At 40.1% G+C, this 24,313-nt stretch overlaps 2 protein-coding genes across 2 annotated transcripts in view; one reads left to right on the top strand and one right to left on the bottom strand.

Annotated features, from left to right (window-relative positions):
- Zgrf1 (zinc finger GRF-type containing 1) overlaps nucleotides 1-3,663 on the bottom strand; it is a 62,780-nt gene extending 59,117 nt beyond the window's left edge. The window contains exons 1-2 of the mRNA XM_021196235.1: nucleotides 3,643-3,663; nucleotides 1,468-1,548 (exon numbers count right to left, since the gene is read on the bottom strand). Of these exons, the coding sequence (XP_021051894.1) occupies nucleotides 1,468-1,548; nucleotides 3,643-3,663 (102 nt within the window). The remainder of the gene's footprint in view (nucleotides 1-1,467; nucleotides 1,549-3,642) is intronic.
- A 2,461-nt stretch (nucleotides 3,664-6,124) lies between these two features.
- Nucleotides 6,125-22,501, top strand: Larp7 (La ribonucleoprotein domain family member 7). Its single transcript, XM_021196032.1, has 13 exons — nucleotides 6,125-6,287; nucleotides 11,496-11,683; nucleotides 11,804-11,904; nucleotides 11,988-12,071; nucleotides 12,163-12,327; nucleotides 12,414-12,507; nucleotides 12,578-12,931; nucleotides 13,009-13,156; nucleotides 14,725-14,849; nucleotides 16,056-16,180; nucleotides 18,267-18,426; nucleotides 18,588-18,679; nucleotides 22,175-22,501. The coding sequence occupies exons 1-13, from the start codon at nucleotides 6,196-6,198 to the stop codon at nucleotides 22,253-22,255; spliced, it is 1,809 nt and encodes a 602-aa protein (XP_021051691.1). The 5' UTR covers nucleotides 6,125-6,195; the 3' UTR covers nucleotides 22,256-22,501.
- Nucleotides 22,502-24,313: the final 1,812 nt, after the last annotated feature.

Here is a 24,313-nt window from a genome sequence, read left to right as displayed (position 1 = left end):
TTTTGGGGGGGGGTGGTTCGAGGCAGGGTTTCTCTGTATAGCACTGGCTGTCCTAGAACTCACTTTGTAGACCAGGCTGGTCTCAAACTCAGAAATCCACCTGTCTCTGCCTCCCAAGTGCTGGGATTAAAGGCGTGTGCCACCACCGCCCAGCACTAGTTTTTATTTTAACAAATTAAATATTCTTTAAAGATAAAGTAAGTAGGGCTGTGAGATGCCTCGGTGGTTAAGAACACTGCCTGCTCTTCTAGGGGTCCTGAATTCAATTTCCAGCCTCCACATGGAGGCTCATGATCATCTATAAGGGGATCTGTTGCCCTCTTCTGGCATGTAGGGGTACATGCAGACAGAGCACTAATAACTAGATTAATAATTTTTAAAAGTACAGTAAATAATGTCTTCCCTACTGAAAAGCTTCCCTCAGTGATAGATTTATAATAGTGGCTCTCAACCATGATCCCATTGGCAAACATCTATCTCCACCAGTATCTACCATAAGAGTAGCAAATTACATTATAAAGTAGCAACGAAAATAACTTTAGGGTTTGGGTCAAACAACATGAGGAGCTATAGTAAAGGGTCACAGCATTAGGAAGGTGGAGAAGCACTGCTTTACAATGATAGAGAAGCAGAACAAAGAATGTGAAGAACCTTTACACATTCACGTAGGAGCATGGATTTGATCTGAAGGCCATGACTGTCATTAGTAGGCGCATGATTTCATCAACTCACAACCAAGTTTCTGTAATAGTTAATATTAAAAAAAGATTTAGTAGCTGAAGAGATGGCTCAGCGATTAAGAGCACTGGCTGTTCTTCCAGAAGTCTTATTTCAATTACCAGCAACCACATGATGGTTCATAACCATCTGTAATGAGATCTGGTGCCCTCTCCTGGTGTGCAAGCATACATGCAGACAGAACACAGTATACATAATAAATAAATAAATAAATAAATCTTTAAAAAGGAAAAAAGATTTAGCTAGAGTCAGGTGGTTGTGGCACAGGCCTTTAATCCAAGCACTCCGGAGGCAGTTCCAGAACAGCCAAGACTACACAGAGACCATGTCTCAAAACAAAAAACTTAGCTAGAAAATGGGTCCTGGAGTCACATTTAAGTTCATGAATGACTCCTGCACTTTCACCTGGGACTCCTGGGTAAGATGCTTCATCTGCACCCTCAGTTGTATCATCAGTAAAATAAAGACAAAATGCTTAAGTTGTGCAAACACAATTAACGTGTTGAAGCATCATGGCCAGCTCATTGTATTAACAATTAAACAAATTAAATAATGTTTACTTACTGAACTTTCATAATGTACAACAAAACCGACATAAAAATGTCTTTTTGACATGGTTACGTGTAGCCGGCCATAACTGACATTTTATTATCAACAGAGTTTTCTTAATGCCCAATCAAAAGGCAAGAACACAGCTGTTACAGGCTGTAGTAACTGCTTGGTACTTACTTTGTTGCCTAAGTGAGTGATCTTCAGAACTCCATCTTGCCACACTTTGGACTTCTTCATCTTTTGATGAGTATATAGGACCTTATTTCCAAAAGTAAGGAAGATATCACTGTCATTTACACATACTAAAAATCACATAGTTTACAGATCATATAAAAATAAAGACATTCTTTATCAAAATAATAACAGCACAGGAATCATCACAATAGCAGCATCAGTGAAGAACTGTAGCTTAACGATAAACTGCAGGCTTAGCATCATGAGGCCCTGAGTTTAATGCCCAGCATAAAAAATGGGAAAAAACAAACAAACAAATAAAAAACCAACAATTTTAAGGCTGGGTAGTACCAAAAGATAATGGGAAAGGGGGCAAGTAAAAGTCTGTAAGTTAACTGAACATCAAAATGTTTTAAACCGTCACATGATCAGTGGGGAGGAAACACAGCTCTGGGTTACATATTGCTTCTTATTCACATAGGTCTCTGAGTACAGTCCAACGACTGACAGTCTCCTCAACGCTCACAGCATCTGAGATCAGAACAACTTCACACTGCTTTTAACTTTAGATCCCACCTCCATCAGAGGAAGAATGGAGTTCCCAACTGTTACATGTAGTGCTGGATTCAATTACAGATTGATTACAGAAGCAAGTGTGAAAATCCAGCTGCCTGTCACTACCTCAAATGTTAAAGATAAAGGAAAAAAAACTGTCTGGCAATGCAAGTGCTGGAGAATCAGCTCAGCTGGAACCCGTCTGCCTCACAGGCATGAGGACCTGACTGAGCCCCAGAATCTGGGAATGCCTCCTAAGCAGACACAAGAGGCCTAGGATGCCCAGCCAATCTGACCTAACTGCTAAGCTCCAGGCCAAAGAGAGGCCTTGTCTCAAAGGAAGTAGACGGCATGTCTGAGGATGGTGCGCACATGTACATACACACATGTGCACATGCACAAGTATACATACATATTAGTAATCCTCAGAAAACATCTAACAATGCTACTCTGGTAAATGTTTTCTCCTAGTATACTTATTACTTGGAAATTTTAGTTACTTATCATTAAAAATGTAATTTACATTAATATGTAATGTTATTTTTTTAGTATTTTAAAATGCTTTTATATCTAGCATAAATAATAAAATAGAAGCTCTACATATAAGTTATTTAGTGTCTTCAATATTTTTTTAGAGTACAAAAAGGTCTTAAGACCCAATAACGTGTCACTATGGACAAAATATGGACAAAAGTACCATTGACAGGTCATTGTTTCCAATGAAGTTTTTTTTTTTTTTTTTTTGGTTTTTCGAGACAGGGTTTCTCTGTGTAGCCCTGGCTGTCCTAGAACTCACTCTGTAGGCCAGGATGGCTTCGAACTCAGAAAACTGCCTGCCTCTGCCTTCCGAGTGCTGGGATTATAGGCGTCCACCACCATGCCCAGCTCTCCAATTAAGTTTTTAACAAACGACTTTTATAGAATATACAAATAATATGTTGGAAATAGGCTCTCCAGATAAACTGCAGTACCATACTTGGGACACAATTATACTAGAAAACTACTCCCTGTTTCTCTAATATTCAAACTTAATTTTTTTTTTGGGGGGGGGGGGGTTGAGACAGGGTTTCTCCGTATAGCTCTGGCTGTCCTGGAACTCACTTTGTAGACCAGGCTGGCCTCGAACTCAGAAATCCGCCTGCCTCTGCCTCCCAAGTGCTGGGATTAAAGGCGTGCGCCACCATGCCCACCTCAAACTTAATTTTAAACCCTGTTTCTTCTTGTTTTGATGAATCTGGCAATGCTAACAAGATACTTGAAAGAGACAGGATGAAATAAGAGGAGAAGGAAGGAAGAGAGTGAGGAACGAAAACTTTTTTTAAAATTAGACTTAGGGGCTAGGCATGTAGCTCAATTAGCACAGTGTTTGACAAATTGTGTTTGCATGAGACTGGCTTTGATCCCCACCACCATATACACAGGATGTGGTGGTATAAACCTGTAATCCCAGAACTTGGAAGAAAAAGGCATGAGGATCAGAAATTCAAGGTGATCCTCAACTCCATTAAGGGTTTAAGGCCAGCCTGGGATACAGAAAATCCTGTCTTTCACCCTCTCCCATCAAATAATAATAACAATAAGGAGGAGGAAGAGGAGGAAGAGGAGGAGGAAGAGAAGACTTACAATAAATTCTTGACATTCCATTGTTTCTTCTGAGATTATAAACTAGTCAGGTCCAGAAAACAATCAGTTTTTATTCAACATCTACATCCTCTAAAATGAAAAACAGCAAAGTATGGTCAATCGACCCTGATAAAAAGAATAAATATCAAGTACTAACTTTTTGAATAAATCCTGACTGGAGACAAAAACCAAGCAATTCCAAGACTATGACGCCAAGAGAAACAAAAGTGTATCCGTCATGGAGGACAGAACTGTGTGATACCACACAATGGAAAATAAAGGTAAAACTAAGTAAAATTCATAGTTACTAGAAATCTATAAACTTCTCTCTGGTGCCTTGCTATATACCAGAAAATGGATTTTTTTTTCCTTCCTTAGAACCCAATTTTTTTTCTCTAAATCATTATACTTACCACAAGATGGCCCCCTTGTGTCTTAAATTTTTCCTGTTAGAGCAATCCTTAAGTATCCAAGAACTAGTTTCAGGACCACAAATATCAACATCTGGAGCCAGCCACTTGAGTTCACATATAAAGTGTCATAGTTTTTTTTGCATATAATATAGGAACATATACATATTCTCAAACATAAATTAAATCATCTCTAGATTATTTATATCTAGTAGATTGTAAATGATATGCAAATAGCGGTTAAACTGTATTGTTCAAGAAATGGTAACAAGCCTAACTTGGTGGAAAACAACTTTGATTCCAATGCACAGGATGCACAGTCAGGTGGACTCTGTGACTTCAAGGCCAGCCTGGTTGCCTGGTCTACCTACAGGGCTTCAGGACAGTCAGGACTAACTACATAGATAGACACTATCTAAAAAGAAGAAAAAAATGATAATTAGAAAATCTGCCCTGGCGTGGTAGCGCACGCCTTTAATCCCAGCACTCGGGAGGCAGAGGCGGGCATATTTCTGAGTTTGAGGCCAGCCTGGTCTACAAAGTGAGTTCCAGGACAGCCAGGACTATACAGAGAAACCCTGTCTCGAGGAAAAAAAAAAAATCTGTATGCTCAGCACTAACAATTTTTTTCTATTTCCCATCTATAGCTGGGGTACAGAGGGTTGACTATATACCTTAGTCAATATAGCACAACATCCTAGAGCCAAATATACAATATATAATTCCTTTGCAAGGAAATTTTTGTTTTCTTTTACCCAGTGATAGGGGCTGACAAAAGGGCCTTTATGTAAACTAGGTAATAGTGCTTACACGCATACAGTCCTTTGTGTCTGTTTGAAATAGGATTTGGCCATTTTGCCCAATCCTGTCCTAGCTGGGATATTACAAGCAATGTCACCACACCCAGGAAGAAAAATCTCTTGGACGGTGCTGCAGCAGCTACTGTAACTATCATGTTATTGGTTAAAAATATAAGGTCAAGGGTTAGAGAGATGGCTCAGCTCTTCCAAAGGTCCTGAGTTCAATTCCCAGCAACCGTCTGTAATGAGAACAGATGCCCTCTTCTGGTGTGTCTGAAGACAGCTACCCATATAAATGAATAAGTGCTATATATCTTGAAATCTTGAAATCATCCATGGTTAACTGAATATAGATGCCAAAGGAGCACACATAGCGTCAAGTGGTTCCAGGGACATGACCTGACAACTAGTTAGATCCTAGTCTTGATCTATTACATCTATTACGTTAGGAAGTCCGGCTCTGAAGCCCAACAAACGGTTCTATCAGGCCCTCTGCAGTGATGGGTGGTCCCCGACCCGGAAACGGTACGCGCAGAGGTCTGATCCCTAAGCATCACAGAACAGGTGAAGCACTAGAGGGCGAGGATGGGGCGGCACTCATCAGTAACCGAATGTATAGCATCTTCTGTTATGCTGAGGAGAGCTTTCCACGAAGACAGCAGGAAGCCGTGGAATAACCTCGCTTTTACAGAGAAACTGTCACCGTAGCTCAGAGCAGCACCGCGCAAGCAGGAAAGTTTCCAAACCACGAACGGCCTGCTAAACCACAAGTAACAGTACAGACCCCTAAAAGAATCATAGCTTCACTTGCCAAGATTTGACACATCAAGGTTTTTTTATCGTTACATAATAATGGCCCCCTTGGTCCTTTATCAGTCCCTAGAACAACCACAACCGGGCTGGGCCTCGATGGTGACCGCCTCACCCTGCTCTCTAACGGCGCGTCGTGGGCCGCCTCCGTAGAGGCGAGTCAGTGTCCAATGCTCTCCCAACTGCGCCAAGTCGCCCGGTCTGTCCACCCTTCTCGCCTAGAACACGGGAGAGAAAAGTCTCCACTTCACCGGCTCAATGACACGGACTCCACTTTCGAATTTCTCCCGCCAACTTCAATGGCGTCATCAAGCGGGGACGGTCCCGCGGAGACCCCGCCCGCCGCCGTTCGCAAACCACCAATGGAACTCCGCCTCTCAGCGCCGTCACCGTGCGGCTCCCGCCCCCGCCACGCCCCCTCGCCCCAGGTCCCGCCCCTCCCCGAGAGGCGTCGCTTATGACGTCAGCGACGAACCCAGGGGCCTCGGACCCGGCTTTCCGGAGCGGGCTGCGAGAAGCGCGTCGCTGCTCGGATGACGCAAATTTCCGCCGACCGCAAGGGGTCGGGAGACGGAAAGCGTGGGAGAAGACCAGCGCTGACCGTGGATCTGGGGACGCGCACGGAGTAAGTCACTCCTGGTCTGCAGAGCCTCTCAGACCCGCGGAGGTGGGAACTCCTCTCAGTCGGGTCTCCCGGGGTCCACCCTACGTCCGCGGTCCGCCTCACCCCGCCCCCCCTCGCCACTGTGCCGTTGGTTTGGCTCCGTAGGCTGTGCGCACGCGCAGTTCCCGGGCGGCCCCTGCAATTTCGAGCTCAGAACGGAGGGGGCGGGCCGAGCTTGGGGTTGGGGTGTTTGGGGCACGCCCGGCTTCGGGGGGCGGGGGGCAGTCTGTGCGAAAGTAGGGTTGCTCAGAGGAACTGTGGGTGCTAGGCAGGTTGTCTTCCCAAAGCCATCAGTTGTGAGAACTTGCATTCTTAAGTTCAGTCTTTTCTTTTTGCTAGTCCCTCGTCCTGTCGGCCCCTCTATAGGAAATGCCGTCGGAGAAGGGGCTAACCGTAAATGATGAATTTAAGTTCTGAGTGCGTTTATGAGACATTAAGGGAAAATATGAGTGGAGATTTCATTGAGAATGAAAATCCTCAAGAAGTAAGACTGCCTTTTAGTGGTCTTTCGAAGCCGGGCGGTGGTGGGAAATCGAATGACTTCCTAAAACATTCACACTAAAAGATTTATTTGGAGCATAGTTCCAGACCGCTAAGGGGTTTGCCATGACTACAACTTTGGTTCTCAATCTTTTGGGTTCTCTTCTTTTTGTTTAAAGCCTGAAAAATATTATTGTCGAGTTCCTTTGGAAATTTTACATGTACCTATGGAAACATTTTGTGTGTGATTTTACAAGTAAAACCTATGATTTAAAAATTTTTTTTAAAAAAATGGCCTTTTGCTTTACATCTAGCATAGCTTACTTGCAGATTATCTATGACATTCACTGTCTTTGGGCAGGGTTACAACTTTGTAACTTGTTGAAAACATAAAGATGAAAACCATGTTTGTCCAAGTAGGATGTCATTGCCCCTGACCAGTATATGTTAACATTCATTTTGACTTTCAGCTGTATATTGATCTGGTCTTTTCTCCTTTAAACGGACTAATCCCACTTAAATTTACCATATTCATTTATATTTGTATAAGCATGATTTTGCTTTTCATTTAAAAGTTTGTCTTATAACATCTCATGGATTCCTAAGATGTCTTTAAACTCCCAGAAGTGTCAGGGACTTAAGATTAAGAATTCCTGGGACAGCCCAGGCAGTGGTGGCACACACCTTTAATCCCAGCATTTGGGAGTCAGCAAAAGAAGGTGGATTTCTGAGTTCAAGACCAGCCCGATCTACAGAGTAAATTCCAGGATACAGAAAAACCCTGTCTTGAACCTCCCACCCACCCCCCAAAAAAGAAAAGAATTCCTGGGTCAGAATATAGTATAAATGGTGACAAAGTGTAGAAGCTTCTACTAAAAGGTAGACAGTGTAAAAGTCAAACATCTATGTTTGTTTACCAACCTAGCTTTGACTGAATTAACCTTTCAGCCTCCCTTTGAAAAGGGGAAAGAAACGACCAAGTAGGATTGTCAAGATTTAAAACAATATGTATAAATATTTGGCATTGCTTCACAATAATTTCTTTGTTCCAAGACTATGAGCTTTGTGGGTGGATGTTGTTTGTTTGTTTGATTGTTAGGAGGCAGGATTTTTTGTGTAGCTCTGGCTGTCCAGAAATTCTGCAGACCAGGCCAGCCTCAAACTCAGAGATCCACCTGCCTCTACCTCCCAAGTACTGGTGTTAAAGTTGTGTATCACCACACTCATTTAGCAGTATATTTTTGACACCACCACCAAAAAAAAAAAAACAAAAACAACAACAACAAAAAACTTATAAGGAATTACTAATGTTGCAAGTTTAGAAATAACCTTCACGGGCTGGAAAGATAGTTCAACCATTAAAAGCTAGGCTCATTACCAAAAATATAAGATATAATCATCATAAACCATATGAGTGTTATGCACAGGTCACACAAACTTCTGTAAAGGATAGGTGACTTCTAGTGCAATTATAAACTCATTCTAATAGCAGGTGTAGAAAACATTAAATGGGGTTAAGAGCCATTTCAAAGATGAAATTGATAGGATTTAGTGAAAGATTGGTAAAAATAACATGGCATCATGTTTTCCACCACAGCTTTTCCCCTTTGGGTTTTGTTTTTGTTTTTTGTTTTTAAGATTTATTTATTTTGTTTATGAGTACAGTGTAGCTGTCTTCAGATACACCAGAAGAGGGCATCAGATCTCATTACAGATGATTGTGAGCCAGCATGTAGTTGCTGGGAATTGAACTCAGGACCTGTGGAAGAACAGTCAGTGCTCTTAACTGCTGAGCCATCTCTCCAGCCTGCTAGTCTTTTTTGAACTTATGTAATATATGTGTGTATGTATGAATGTATGTGTGTGTACCGTATGCCCATAGAAGTCAGAAGAATGCTTGGATCCCCCTTGGAACCAGACTTCTAGGAGGTTGTAAGCTTTGATATCAGTGCTAGAAACTCAGCCTGTATCCACTGCAAGAGCAATAAGTATTCTTAACCACATCTCTGCAGACTTCCCCACAGCAACATTTTAAAGTGCTTAAATCACGTTTTCTGGGGCTGATGAGATGGCTCAGTGGGTAAGTGCACCCGACTGTTCTTCTGAAGGTCCGGAGTTCAAATCCCAGCAACCACATGGTGGCTCATAACCATCTATAACAAGATCTGACTCCCTCTTCTGGAGTGTCTGAAGATAGCTACTTTACATATAATAAATAAATAAATCTTTTTTTAAAAAAATCACGTTTTCTTTAATCAATCTTCACAGATTTGTTTCCACCTTTTATGGACCACAGAAATGAAAAAACTTCTTCTAGACACATACAGATATGGTTTGGTCAACTTGGTGGATTATAGTGTTAACATTAGTGAGGATAAATAGATTTTGGTTGGAAAGAATACATTTCCTTTAAAATGTATGGAATGGCAATATAATTATTCATTACTACGGGACCTTGGGAAAGTACAAAAAGGGTTAGAAGCAAGGGCTGAGGAATGGTTCAGTGGTAGGATGTGGGAAGTCATGGGTCTAATTCCTATTCCTAGCATCAAGGAGAAAGACAGACAGGGGGCTGGAGAGATGGCTTAGCGGTTAAGAGCACTAACTGCTCTTCCTAAGGTCCTGAGTTCAAATCCCAGCAACCACATGGTAGCTCACAACCATCCGTAATGAGATCTGATGACCTCTCTTGATGTGTGGTGCATCTGAAGACAGCTACAGTGTACTTAGATATAATAATAAATAAATCTTTAAAAAAAGAAAGAAAGAAAGAAAGTGGGTAAAGATAAGGAAGCTCTGTAATCATTTAACGAACTGGTTTTCTTTGGACCTGGAGTAGGGAAGCTAAATTGTTCTGTAGTTTGTGTGACTTTCTGTTTGGTCTGTAACTTGTTCTAAATTGAAGGTGTATTTGATCATCCTGAACTGGAATATGCTAAGCTACAAACGTAACCCTTAAGAGAAGCAGGGAGAATGGTCTCTCTGGGCTAAGGTAGTGGTGTGATAACTGAGAACATCTTTGTTTTTGTAGTTCTGTGTGCTCTGCTTTAGATCTAGTGAATGAATAGTGTAGCTGTGGGTTCCACAATGCCTTAGATCAGAGTCTCTCCACCTTCCTCATGCTGTGACACTTTAATACAGTTCCTCGTGTAGTACTAACTCCTAAGCATAAAATTATTTTGTTGCTGCTTCATGACTGTAATTTTTCTGTTTTAATTAGTAATATAAATCTCTGATATGCAGGATATCTGATATGTGATCCCCAAAGGTGTCTCACCTACAGGTTGAGAACCTCTGCCTTAGATGGTAGGCTTTGACAGGGAAAAAAACTAGAAAGCTGGAAGTCTGTCCATTATAGTTAGCAGTGGAGCGTGCTCTGATCACTGTAGTCTGTATTTATATTTGTTTATACTCTACCACCTTAGAAAAGAACTTGAAATGCTTAATACCTTATTTTCATTATATAAGCAAGACATTCACAGAGGTCCACCTGTCAGTGCCTCATGAGTGCTGTGGTTATTTACATACCACCGTGCCTAGCTACAGGGACTTTTTAAATATATGTAACTACTTCGCAGATACGTGGTGATTAAATTAAAGCCTTTGCCTCTCTATTTGTATTATAGTGGGGTAAATAGATATCAAAACTCTTAATTCCAGGTAGTGGTGAGCATTGAAAGATTGGGATCCATGGTACTGTTTTATGTTGGATGAAAAATCCTTTCAAACAGTGACATTCACAGATCTATGTAAATAACCAGACCAACCATACAGGAGTATCAGGGAAGAAACAGCAGGAAATTGACTATGATAAAACAGGAGAAGCAAGCTGACCTCTAGGGAAGACCTTATGGAATAAGTTCAAGTGAGATGTGATAACTTGGACCAAGTAGCTTATTAGAAATGCAAACAGTGACATTCACAGATCTATGTAAATAACCAGACCAACCATACAGGAGTATCAGGGAAGAAACAGCAGGAAATTGACTATGATAAAACAGGAGAAGCAAGCTGACCTCTAGGGAAGACCTTATGGAATAAGTTCAAGTGAGATGTGATAACTTGGACCAAGTAGCTTATTAGAAATGAATGTTAATGTTTAGGATGTATTTTAAAGCCCGTGCTAGTCTGGTCTGACTGCTGGTGAATTGACTGTAAAGTATGAGGAAAGGAGTTGAGACTGATTTCTAGTTTCAGCTTTGTAGTTGGTATTTTACAAAAGGGAATTAATTCTGTTTTTGTCAGGTAAAGTTTGCAATATCCTCAAAATGAACAAATGGATATGACAAGTGTGTAATTGACTGTTGGAATATGGAGCTAATAAGAGTGTGTGTGAGATAGAGCCCAGAACTGAATAGCCAGGAACACTCAGAGAGGATAGCTATCTTCACACACACCAGAAGAGGGCATCAGATCCCACTGCAGATTTATGAGTACCATGTGGTTGCTAGGAATTTAATTCTGGAGCAGTTCATTCTCTCTAACTCCCCAGTATAGGAGGACTACAATGTACTTCCAAAATTTGCACTTGCCTTTAAAAAGTGTCCGTCCCGTGACTGATCTCAGTGAGATAAAGAGCTTACTACTACTCAGTGCAGCAGGCTCAGGAGACATTTTAGTTACAATGCACCAGAAACCTCAGGCTTAGTTAGCACTTTACAGTTTAAACATTTTATTTTCCCCTCTCAGAATGGAAACTGAAAACCAAAAAACTATGGAAGGAAGCACTGAGAAGAGAAAAGAAGAAAAAAAGAAGCGATCCCGGGTTAAGCAGGTGCTTGCAGATATTGCCAAGCAGGTGGACTTCTGGTTTGGAGATGCAAACCTTCACAAGGACAGGTTTCTGCGAGAGCAAATTGAAAAATCTAGAGATGGATGTAAGTTTTTCTTTGTTGGAATTTCCAACTCAAATTTATATGGGGCGAGAACCTCCTGAGAACTGTATACACAAACTGCATAGTACAAGTTGTTGAATGCACACATGTATATATTCCTAGATGTGGACATTTCTCTCCTGGTATCTTTTAACAAAATGAAGAAGCTGACAACTGATGGGAAGCTAATAGCCAGAGCACTGAAAAGCTCATCTGTTGTAGAGGTAAAAAGCCTATTGCATTCATTTCAAGTCCACATCCAATTAACTTGACTATAAATTTAGCTTTTTTTTTTTCTTTGATAAAGTTGGACTTAGAGGGCACCAGAATCAGGAGGAAAAAACCCCTAGGTGAGAGACCAAAGGACGAGGAAGAACGCACAGTATATGTGGTAAGAAATGACACAAATTTTAATTCTAGTTCATTTATTTATAATCTGTTGGAAAATGTAGAAACTTTATTCATACCACGATTTATTACAGGAGTTGCTCCCCAAAAATGTTACTCATAGCTGGATTGAGAGAGTATTTGGGAAATGCGGCAATGTGGTTTACATAAGTATTCCACATTACAAGTCTACTGGGGATCCTAAGGGATTTGCCTTTGTGGAGTTTGAAACAAAAGAGCAAGCAGCAAAAGCCATCGAGGTACTGTGTTATGTACTTGTGGGACCTGAAAAGTAAAGAAACAAACAGGGTTAATAAATAACAAATTGTGTAATCAATCGTTTCAGTTTCTGAACAACCCACCAGAAGAAGCTCCTAGAAAGCCTGGTATATTCCCCAAGACAGTGAAAAACAAGCCCGTCCCTTCCTTACGAGTCGCTGGTGAGTGCTTAGATTGCTGAGTAAATAATGCACTAGGACTGTAAATAACAAAACTATGATGTTGTTACAGAAGAGAAGAAAAAGAAGAAAAAGAAGAAAGGCAGGATAAAGAAGGAAGAGAGTGTGCAGACCAAAGAGTCAGGTGTGGACAGCAGCAGCTCGGGCGTGTGTAAAGCCAAGAGACCAAGGACTGCCTCTGAGGGCTCTGAAGCAGAAACCCCAGAAGCTCCAAAGCAACCTGCAAAGAAGAAGAAAAGGCGGGACAAGGTGGAAGCATCGAACTTACCTGAGGCCAGGGCGGGGAAGAGGGAGAGGAGCAGCGCTGAGGACGAAGACTGCCTCCCCCCACGGCCAAAAGCAAAGAAAAGGGCTCAGAAGGATGGCGTCGGCCAAGCCGCTTCTGAGGTCTCCAAGGAAAGCAGAGGTACAGTCGTGGCAGTAGGGTTACAAATGTTTTAACCAGTTCCAACAACAACGGACTTACAGAAATCTTTATTCTAGACTTAGAATTCTGCTCTACTGAGGAGGAGAAGGAGACGGGAGACAGAAAAGGTGACTCACTCTCAAAGGTGAAGAGGAAGCACAAGAAAAAACATAAGGAGAGACATAAGATGGGCGAGGAGGTGATACCATTGAGAGTGCTGTCCAAGTAAGTACCCATTCTTCGTGGCCACTGACACAGCTCCATCACCATTGCTAAAGTGCAATTCCAATTTCTATTCAACAGAGTTGCATATTAGCAACAGTGACGGCCTTGGTCTATCTATATGCAGCACAATGAAGATTAAGTAGGAGCCACCACACTCAAACATGGAAGCACTTATTTTTAAATGCACAGCAAGTGCCTCCATGTTAAAGTAAAGGAGGCTCCTAAAGCAGACTTCAGTGGTTTTCACAAAGGCATGAATATAAAGGAAAACTTACCATCACCAAAACATGGAAGCACTTACTTTCTTAGTTCTAAAGCAAGTACAACCACGTTTAAGTGATGGGAAGCCCAGTCTTTATATCAATAACTCCCTTAACCTACAGCATTTTAAAGAAAATGGTGAACAGTTTTGAAGACACCCCCACTGAAACATGGAAGCACTTGCTTTTGTTTAACACAGCAGGTAACCCCATGTTAAAGCAGAGGGGACTCCCATCAGTCTCTTAAAAGGTTAAGTTTTTTTACTCCATAAGATTTCCTTGAATTCACTTCTACTAAAACATGGAAGCACTTACTCTTAGATGAGACAGAAAGCATTCCCATGTTAAAGTTGAAGGGAACCCACCCACAAACAAGGCAGCTAGTTAAAACGGAAGAGCAATCCCACAGGAAAGTAAAGTGACCCTGGGTCCAGACGTACTCTTTACCTTCGTGACCGGTTCCCAGAGAATCTTGTTCTGTCCTCGCTGCAGGGTGAAAGAGGCTGACTTTAGACCACTTCTATTTATACTACTCCTAACTCCTGAGTTCCTTTTGGCTTTCTATCTCTGAGAATCATTACAAGACCCTTTGTTATTTTAATGTATCAGCTCTGGGGAAAGTAGATCCTGGGGACCAGGGTAGGTCTGGATTTTTTTTTTTTTCCTTTTTTGAAGTAAACAGATGTCAATGTTAACTGCTAAAACCATTACCACAAGATATCCTCCTCTTTAAAAAAAAAAAATCTCCTATCTGCCCGTTTGCTGGCCCAGATTAGGGTAACAATGAGCACTCCCACAGAGCCAGGAGTTGCATTGTGCTTCTCTGGAGGAGCCCTAGCTGTTTGAAGATACATCTACATGTTAAATGTATGTAAATAAAGAAATTGCTTCCATGGGGTGTTGTTTTCTTCTTAGAAATTCCTTTTGATTAAAGTAAATCCTAAGGAATGTTAGCTCTCAAATTGGGAGCAATTTGAGGAATCTTTGAGTTTCAGTCGCTTACTTTTCCTCCAGGTTGTCTGATTTAGTGATTGTTACTTAATGAAAGTGACTCAAAAGTGATTTTATAATTAAATATTAGAAACAACCAGGAAACTCAAGCACTTTCCTTGACTGTTAAGGCAGAGAAACTTCCTTTGTGTGTTTGCTAGGTAGCTTTAACAAGTGGCTTAACAAATAATGTAAGCATAAGCCTTAATAGAAAGAAAGGTCGGTAAGGCTTGCAGTCCTGTGAACTGCATTTAGATCAACTTCAGGTTTCTAGGTGAGTCATCTTGTCACTACAGTGGCTCAATTTTTGTTTTTCAGGACTGAATGGATGGATTTGAAGAAAGAGTATTTGGCACTGCAAAAAGCTAGCATGGCTTCTCTAAAAAAAACAATATCTCAAATAAAATTGGAATCAGAAATGGAAACAGACTGTAAAGCGCCTAGTAAGTCTGCAGTGGGGAATGGGAAGGGTGAAGCTCATGTAGTGGAGGAGTGGGCTTTAGTCTATGAATGTTTTCAGGGGCGGTTTTATTGCAGTGATAGAGTGGCTTCCTCAGTTTTTTTGTTTTGTTTTGTTTTTTAAAGATTTTATTTATTTATTATATGTAAGTACACTGTAGCTGTCTTCAGACACTCCAGAAGAGGGCGTCAGTTCTCGTTAAGGATGGTTTGAGCCACCATGTGGTTGCTGGGACTTGAACTCTGTACCTTTGGAAGAGCAGTCGGGTGCTCTTACCCACTGAGCCATCTCACCAGCCCGGCTTCCTCAGTTTTAAGCTGAACCATTACCAAAAAAATGTTTTAAGAAAAGTGAAAATGTGAAGGTTTATATTACACAGTAGGTTTTAATAGTCTGCTTATTCTTTCTCTACCTTACCTGCGAGCTCACTTGTGAGTGCCTGGAGAGAGGAATAATGACTTCAGGTTTAGTGGATGGTGTGCACCAAGCAGGAGCATATCAAAGCACTACTCTCGTTCATTGTAGTATTAGTAAAGGTTTTAAGTTCTTGCAAATTATACAAATACAAATTCTCACATTTGAATAGTATACTTTGTGACTGGAGAAATGACTCCGTGGTTAAAAGCACTGACTGCTCTTCCAGAAGTCCTGAATTCAAGTCCCAGCAACCACATGGTGGGATCTGATACCCTATCCTGGAGTGTCTGAACACAGCTACAGTGTACTCATAAATAAAATAAATAAACAAATATTTTAAAAAAATAAAGTTGTTAAAGCCAGGCAGTGGTGGCTCATGCCTTTAATCCCAGAACTTGGGAGGTAGAGGCAGGTGAATTTCTGAGTTCCAGGACAGCCAGGGCTACACAGAGAAACCCTGTCTCGAAAAACGAAAACAAACAAAAAAAAAAAGTTTAAAAAAAAAAATGAATAGAATACTTTGAGTAGTCTTATGTTCATATAGGCATACGGCATACATCTTTATTCAGGCTTTATTCTTTGGTTTAGAGGTATAATGCCTCTTGTGCCATGTTGATTCCGTTGGGCAGGGTGATTCCTTAATATTATTTGCAGTTCTGAGATCCTTAAACTAGCCTGAGAGTTCACTGCTGCTGCTGCTGTAGTATAGTGCTCCTCCTCATGTGAAATGTCAGGATTGAGAAGGTTACCTCTGGCCCCTTCCTCCTCACAGCAGCAGGCAGTGGTCAAGAGTGCTCCCCCCAGGAGAAGGTCAGTGCACAAGGCCCACAGTTTGTGACGGGAGTGATTGTGAAGATTGTGAGCGGAGAGCCTCTATCTGGCAGGAAACAAGTCAAGGTAATATTTATGAACCCTGTGTGAAATGTTCTCAAAATAGTATGGAAAACAAACCCACTCCAGTCAGAATTTGTACCTTTCTGATAAACTACTTGTAGAGTCCATGGTAACTCTGATAACTCTTAGGTTTACTCTAAATACCTAAACACCTTATTCCTCAGGAAATAAGGCCTACGCACATCAAATAGCCTGTACACCTTTCTTGTTTCACTAAAGGTTAGTGGCTGTGTAGTTCAGTGGAGAATAATATAGTGATTCTAACTTGCAGTTGTTGAAGTAATACGTATGTTATGCTTTGAAAGAGTTTTTCTGTTGATAAAGGTATTTGATTCCATATTGTGTTTGTTAGTTGGCAGGTTTTTTCAAGATAGGCTTTCTTTGTGTAGCACTGGCTGTCCTTGAACTCACAGTAGACCAAGCTGTAATTGTCAATCCCAAATCCTATTAGCTTACATCTCAAAATATGGTAAAGGGGGCTGGAGAGATGGCTCAGTGGTTACGAGCGCCGACTGCTCTTCCAGAAGTCCTGAGTTCAATTCCCTGCAACCACATGGTGGCTCACAACCATCTGTAATGGGATCTGATGCCCTTTTCTGCATCTGTGTGTCTGAAGACAGCTACAGGGTACTCACATACATGAAATAAATAAATAAATCTTTAAAAAAAAGAAAAAGAAAATTTAGTAACAATATAGAATTCAGATTAAAAACCTGAACAGATGTCAGTAAGCAAATGCTTTGCAAGCATGGAGGCCTGGATTCAGTCCTGAGCAAACAGAAGAATTTGGTAATGCAACAGTTGAAAGTCCTCTAGTAATTACTTAGTTTTTCTGAAACAAAAGCTGAGCTCTGTTGTTTGTCACTGATAACCAGATTAATTGGTCATTATATGGGTTTTAAATTAGGAGATCATCCTGACTTTTAATGGATAAATAGTAAGTTGAACTGTGGTACTCTAAACTATCTGAAAAATCGGTTATAAAATTCTTACCACTAATAAGAAATACATTACAATTTCATCAACTTACTACAGACTGGTCTCTTGCTGTGTGTCTTACTTAGTAATGATTAACTAGATAAGAACATTGGAAGATTCCCAGGTCTAAGTCTCTCCAGTCCTTTTTTTTTTTTTTTTTTTTTTCTTGATTGATTGATTAAGGAAACATTTTTCAGTAAGGGTTTTCTTATATTACAGAATATTGTGTGGTAAGGGTGAGTTTCTGTCTCCTAAAGACCTGCAAATCTCTATTATCCTTCACAGGTAACTAATACACTGTTTTTATCCTACAGTGTCCAAAATCTCCTAAATTTTTTCTGTGACATTTTAAAAGAATTTGAGTTCTTGTGTCTAGAAAATTCTGTTCTAAATTAAATAGGGTTTCTTTAGTTTTAATGAGTGAAATTTAACAATAAGATTACTGTGACATTCCTGCATAAATGTATTGTGTTCTGTGAAGAACCTGGTGTGAGAAAAAAATTGAGTAAAAATGCAGGAATCTCCTTAATTAGACCTCACAGCAGGTGTCATAGGTAAAACCCTCCCCTTGCTGGGCGCCCTCAGCTTTCTTAGAAAAGGTTACTTAAGTATTTTATCTAAAACTGAGAGCCACTGGGCTGTGTTCCGTAAACCTACCCAAGAGCCCTAGAATTCTGTTGGTTATTGTAAAATCTTGAAAGCTGCTTCTCTGTGTTCTAAGTCACACATTGTGTTGTGTAGGTGAGTGAGACTCAACTTCTCCAATCCTATCTTTCTTTTATTTTAATCTTCCTGGTACTAACCTTCCAGCTTGCAGAGGGATGGGTCATTTACATTCCACTCTACAAATCTTACCCTTAGCACATCCCCTTGTCAGTTCATAAATATGAACTGACAGGATGAGCTACAGTAATTTGCGATGAGTTATTAAATTGCATCTCATTTTTGTGTAAATCTATTTGTAGAGTATTTCCGTATGTTTTATATATTTACCCATCAACTATAGAGGTAGCATGAAAGAATACATTTTGACAACCTCAATGGTTACATTCATTTATTGTCAAACATCGTAAGTGTGATTTTTAAGTTTTCATACTTCTTTCCTGCATAGGATATTTTGGCCACAATCTCAGAAGTTGTTTACATTGATTTGCTAGAAGGAGATACTGAATGCCATGCCCGATTCAAAACCCCTGAGGATGCTCAGGCAGTAATGAATGCACAGACTGAAATTAGAAAGAAGCACTGTTGGAACCTCGAGGTCCTTTCTGGTAAAACCTGATTGTGTTTCTAGTAAACAGTTATTATTGGGAATTATTTACTTGTTCTACATTGGGCTAATGGAACTAACTTCTTCCCCCAAGCATTCGTGCTGGTGAGGTAGCGTGTGTATCCTTACACTCTGTGATCAGAGCTTTTGCTTCTTTTTAAGGTGATCACGAGCAGAGGTACTGGCAGAAGATTTTAGTAGATAGACAGGCCAAACTTAATCAACCTCGGGAAAAGAAAAGAGGCACAGAAAAGGTAAGGGGGATGGTTATGTGCATCTTCTGACAATAATAAATGAGGATAAATTCACTTTGGATTTCCTATTTGAGAGTACTGCTTCACACTGAAAAAGAATATACAGATTTCTCCTTCTTTCGAAGTAGATGAAATTATGATTGTTGGCTCACAAGGATCCATAATTGTAATTGCATTTTAAATATGCATGGTTCTGATTTGGAGCTACTGGGTTTTGTAGTCTGGGGATGAGTGCCTGTAGAAAGAATATCTTCTGTACAGGTTTGATACATGTAAGGCTCCTGATGGCAATGAGAAATGTTGCTATTTTTTATGATAATAAGTGATAGGAGCAAAGTGAAATAATTAAAACAAACTTATTCATTCAACAATTTTATTTCTATGATAATTAATATAATATGTTACTGAGAATGGCATTGATTCTTTGAAAGCAGATGATTATTCTTTTAAATATTGTTGTAGTTGAAGTATTTACAGTAGACTGTTAAGAACTTTGAAAGACCTGGTTCAATCTTCCTCCTTTGGCATTTCTAAGGATTGACAGGACTTTTGTTACTGTTGGTCTTTGTCACATTTTTTTCTTCAATGGAGACTGTTCTTGCTGAGATGGGAAGGCCTCCTTGGGGCTTTCTCTTCCTGAAGTTGTGAATTTCAAAACTTGTTAGAGATGTTCAGATGTTAATGTCAGTAATCCAGAACAAATAAGTAATATTTATTCTTCTAATTGGTGTGAAGGTTTTTTTGAATTGGCTATACTTTTTTATTTTCTTTTTATTTTTTTTGCTTTTTTTCTCTTGTTTTTTGGCTATACTTTTTTAAACTGGTGATTAAAACATTTTACTTTTAATTTTAGAAATTCATTAATATTTATCTTAATCTCAAGCAGGAAAATAAACATTGCCTATCGTATTTTATAAAATTAAACTGGAATAGCAACAACAAAGCAGTTACTCTTTGTGAGTTAAAATGCTTCATTTTCAGGGTTGTTAGCATGATCTAGGTAGGAACAACTGAAGCCACACAGCTAGAAGAAAGAGAACCACGACTAACCACTGCTAATCAAACCTGTTTTATGGTGCTGGAGATTGAACTCAGCTACTTAGGGGTGTTAGGAGTGCTTGCTCTGCCCCTGTGGACTACCTGCCAGAGCTGAGGCTCTGTGTTCCTACAAGTTGAGTGGCAGGCACATGGGACACGCTGACCGTTCTTCTGTAGCTTGTTTATATCAGTGTGGCACAGAAGAGTAAACCAGGTAGCTTCACATCCGCTCGAGAGAGCTCAGAGGTGCGACACTCTAGTGGTGAGAATTATTAAGTATATAGAAAGCAGTGGCAAAATTTCAGTGGTTCTGACATTATTGTTCTTTAATTATTTTAATTATATTTTTAAATTTCATGTGGATGTGCCTGTGCCACAGCATGTGTGTGGAAGTTAAAGGGCAGCTTGTTCTCTGCCTCTACCTGTGAGTCCCAAGGACGCAACTCATTGGTCAGTAGTCAGGCTTTGAAGGATGCACCTTTATCCCCAGAGGCATCTACCACCAACCACAATTTTTAGATGTTTGACTTTGTTTTTAATCAAAATGGACTTTTATTGGAATTACTGCTGGATATTACCCAGCCAAAGGCAGAATTCCTGTTTGGGAACATAGCATTAGTTGCTAGGCTAGCCAGAATTTTTATTCTTGCCATTTGTAAACAGTGCTTTAATTGAATCCTGTCATGGGCTCTTGTCAACAGATATGACATCAGATTTGTTTCATGGATTGAGACAAGGTTCCAGGTATCTCATACTGACCTCAAACTTACTGTGTGACTGAGAAAGGCCTTGTACTTCTGATCCCCTAAAACTAAAATATAACTTTTTTTTTTTGCTAAGGAAACTTGGTGCTGGCTGGCTGTACCTGCAGTCCCAGCTGTTCAGGAGGCAGAAGAGTGACCTTCACTCAGGCTAGCTTGCATTACACAGAGACCCACTGCAGAAAAGCAGTAGCAGCTGCTTTGGGGACGTTTCAGTCTGTTGTCTTCTGTGTTTCAAAAAAGTCTTATTTTCTCCTTTAAAAAAACACATCTATCTTGTATTTTATATAATGTATAGTGTGTATTTTTTATTTGTAGCTTTTTATCCTAACTTTTCATTTGTAAAGCAAATTTTAAGGCTTTAAAAGGTGTAATTGGCACAAAAGAATTGTAACATAAAATAGATGTGGTAAGGTCAGCCTGGTCTCCATTGTGAGTTCCAGAACAGGCAAGGGTACAACAAAACAAAACAGGAAAAGAATTCTCTATATAAGAGGTAGAGTGAAAGAAAATGAGCCTGGTGTGGTGATGCACAGGCACACCTTAAATGCCAGGACTTGGGGCAGCCTGGACTGTGTAGCAAATTACAGGTCAGGCAGGATTACACAGTAAGACTTTACTCCAAATAAACAGACAGGCAGACATGCTGAGCATGGCATCACATACTCTTTATCCTAGTACTCTAGAGAGAGGCAGGTGAGTTCAAGGCCATCATAGTCTACAGAGCAAGGACATCCAGGGATACGTAAAGAAACCCTGTCTCAAAAAGCAAAATAAGAGCTAGAGCGATGGCTTAGAGGTTAAAATCACTGACTGCTCTTCCAGACATCCTGAGTTCAGTTCCCTGCAACCATATGGTGGCTCACACCCAGCTGTAATGGGATACCATGCTCTCTTCTGGTCTGAAGTCAGCCACAATGTTACTCATATACATAAAATAAATCTTTAAAACAAAATAATATAATAATAATGATGATTATGATGATGATGATGATGATGATGATGATGATAATAATAATAACAGCCAAGTGTACAGAATTGCTGTGTACCATAGTCACATAGCTCTGCTTGAATTATCCTTCCAGTAAACAGTTTGTTCTTTGTTTTGTTGTTCTTGCTTTTGGCTTTATTTGTTTTTCTGAGAACAGGGTTCCACTGTGTGGCTTAGGCTAGCCTTGAACTCACAGAGATCCCTCTAGAATGCTGGGTTTAAAGATATAAGTCACCATACCTGGCCAATAAGCAATTTGTAAAGCAAACTTGAGAAGTGGCCAGCCCAGAAACATGACATCTCATTTAAATAACATAAATCTTTACTCACAATGTAATTAAGGGTCTCACACCATTTAGTCTTAGTAATTAATATCCAAGTCCAATAGGTACACAAAATAATGCTAAGTCGTGGCTCTTCCTAAGAAAGGCTAAGGACAATAAGGAGTGGGTGACATATCAGTGAAAGATTTTGAGTCATGAACTGTAATTGGAGGGAGATGAAGGTTTCTAAGAGTTAAGGTCTATTTCATAAAAATCTTCCAGTTCTCTGTAAATTGATTTGATCAAAATGTAATGATCTCATTTGTCTTTCTACCCCAGCTTTTAAGTGTTCCTCAGCCTGATAGTGGTAAGGCTTTAGGAGTGATGCTTGTTTTTCATTTTGGAATTCCTGAGACATTCTAATTTCTTACCTTCTCTCTAGCTAATCACCAAAGCTGAGAAGATTAGACTGGCTAAGACTCAGCAAGCCAGTCAGCACATTCGATTCTCTGAGTATGACTGAGAAGACTGTACGGCCTCTGCACTTCCCTTGCTGAAGTGTTCTTGGTGCTGGGCTGTCTGATGGATGTTGTACTGAGATCTGCATTGGAAAAGAAAAGGAAAATACCTTGGCTCCTCAATGTGTCAATAAGACTTTTATAATAACAAGTGCATTGTGTGTCAGATTTTTTCAATGAATGCCCTTACTTGTTGAAATTATGCAAATCAACTTCAGATGATTTCATAAATAAATGTGTTTTGAGCATAATTGTTTTGGTTGTATTTGCAAAATATATAATTGCAAAAATAAAAATGCAGGGTTATCAGATGCAAACTAACTGTAACTTGCTTTTCCCTTCTATTTTTCTCTCATCTTTCCTTCCTTCCTTTAAGCAGCAGACTGTACCAAATGTTTCTTAGTAAGACGTTGAATTTTAAAAGCATTGAGTTTGTTTTTCATAAATAGACATTTTAATTAGATGATGTGCAAGGTACTGTGAACTTGGAGGGAGTCTGAGAATCGACCTTAAAGAAAACAGAAATCTGCTCTTGCTTTTCCCTTGCTCCTGCTCTGACCCCTCTCCCCTCCCCCTCCTCCCATTCCCTTCCCCCTTCTCTCTACATGCTCATGTCTGGCCTCTACTTCTCTGCAGTCTCTCTGCCTTTCTCTGCCTCTACTACCCTCTTGACTCCCCTCCTCATGCTCTGAATAAACTCTGTTCTATACTAAAGGAAAAAAAGAAAGAAAGAAAACAGAAATTAGTAAGACTCAAGTAATGAAGTTGTTTGCAGAGGCATATTTACAGCACCTATGAAGGGCTGGTTTCCTAGACTTTATCAGAATCTCCTGTTCTGTTTGTCTCTCAGGTAATGTGCTATTGCTGCTTCCTCTGGCTTTGACATTGCCTGCAGGAGGGATTGGCAGTTTCTGTGCACTTCATGAGCCCTGTCAGGGTCAGGGGTCTTCTGTCACTGACCCACAAGAAGGGTCACTGGCTAGGGAGCAACAGCTGGTCGCTTCAAATATAAGTACCCTGGCAAATTGCCTATCCCGTCTTTTTTCCTCCGCCAGGTGATTTTATATGTATGAACATGATTTTATTATATATAGTTGGTTATAGTCGCTTAGGCTTATAACTAAAGGAGCTCCAGTAAGTGAAGGATTGACCATTTAGGCCTGGATGTGGTAGAGTTACTTAGAGACTGTCTCAATGAAGAATTCAACATTTACTATGGAGTATCTTTAGATGTTGCTATAACATTTGGGAAACACTAACAAAGCAAGTTTCTTGGTTTTGTTTTGTTTTCCCTCATGAAACCTGTATTGTATATAAAGACAAAGTTTTAAAAACGAAAGCTTGTTAGAAAGTGTATTTCTGTGAACCTGGCAAGATGGTTCAGTGGGGGGAAGAAATCTCTTGTTGCAGAGCCTGATCTTGATTCAGTCCCTGAAACCCACCTGGTAAGAGAGCCCCATACCTACATGCGTGTACTTCCCCCATCACAAACAAAATACTTTGAAAAGGGTACCAGTCATACACATTGTACATATGTATGCAAAACATGCATAAAGACATGTTGTAGACTATCTCCAGAAATCTTTTTAGATGTCATTTTAAGCGAACTGGGCTTCGTGGTACACACTTTTAATCCCAACTCTGAGGAAGCAGAGACAGGTGTATTTCTGAGAGTTAGAGAGTAGCCTGCTCTATGTAGTAAGTTCTAGGCCGGCCAAGGTTACACTGAGACCCTGTCTCAAAACTAAAATTTAAAAGAAGTAGTTTTTTTTTTTTATATTTGAATAATAACCTGTCTAGTGGGCCAAATAGATTAGGCAGGGGTTTAATTCAATGCTGCTTTATTTTTAATTATGGATGTACATTTCTTTGACTCATTTTGTCTTGCTATGGACCCCTGACTGACCTTGAGCTTGCAGTGATCTGTCTGCCTCTGGTAGAACTACAGTTATGTGCTCCTATGCCCAACTTTGTATTAGATTTTGATTGGTCAAAGTTGATTCAGAGGAAATATATGTACAACTGGAATTGATGTCAGCATTGACTATCTGATTATACTGACA

The sequence above is a fragment of the Mus pahari genome, chromosome 4 (genome assembly GCF_900095145.1).
Source record: "Mus pahari chromosome 4, PAHARI_EIJ_v1.1, whole genome shotgun sequence".
In the NCBI taxonomy this organism is placed as follows: Eukaryota; Metazoa; Chordata; class Mammalia; order Rodentia; family Muridae; genus Mus; species Mus pahari.
The sequence above is the reverse complement of the archived record's forward strand: the minus strand, read 5'-3'. Positions and strand labels throughout refer to the sequence as shown.

Coding starts and splice junctions, on each gene's coding strand:
- Larp7 (XM_021196032.1), top strand. CDS start 6,196: ATGACGCAAATTTCCGCCGACCGCAAGGGGTCGGGAGACGGAAAGCGT. Junction 11,684..11,803: donor TGAAAAATCTAGAGATGGAT/GTAAGTTTTTCT, acceptor ATATATTCCTAG/ATGTGGACATTTCTCTCCTG. Junction 13,157..14,724: donor CCATTGAGAGTGCTGTCCAA/GTAAGTACCCAT, acceptor TTTGTTTTTCAG/GACTGAATGGATGGATTTGA.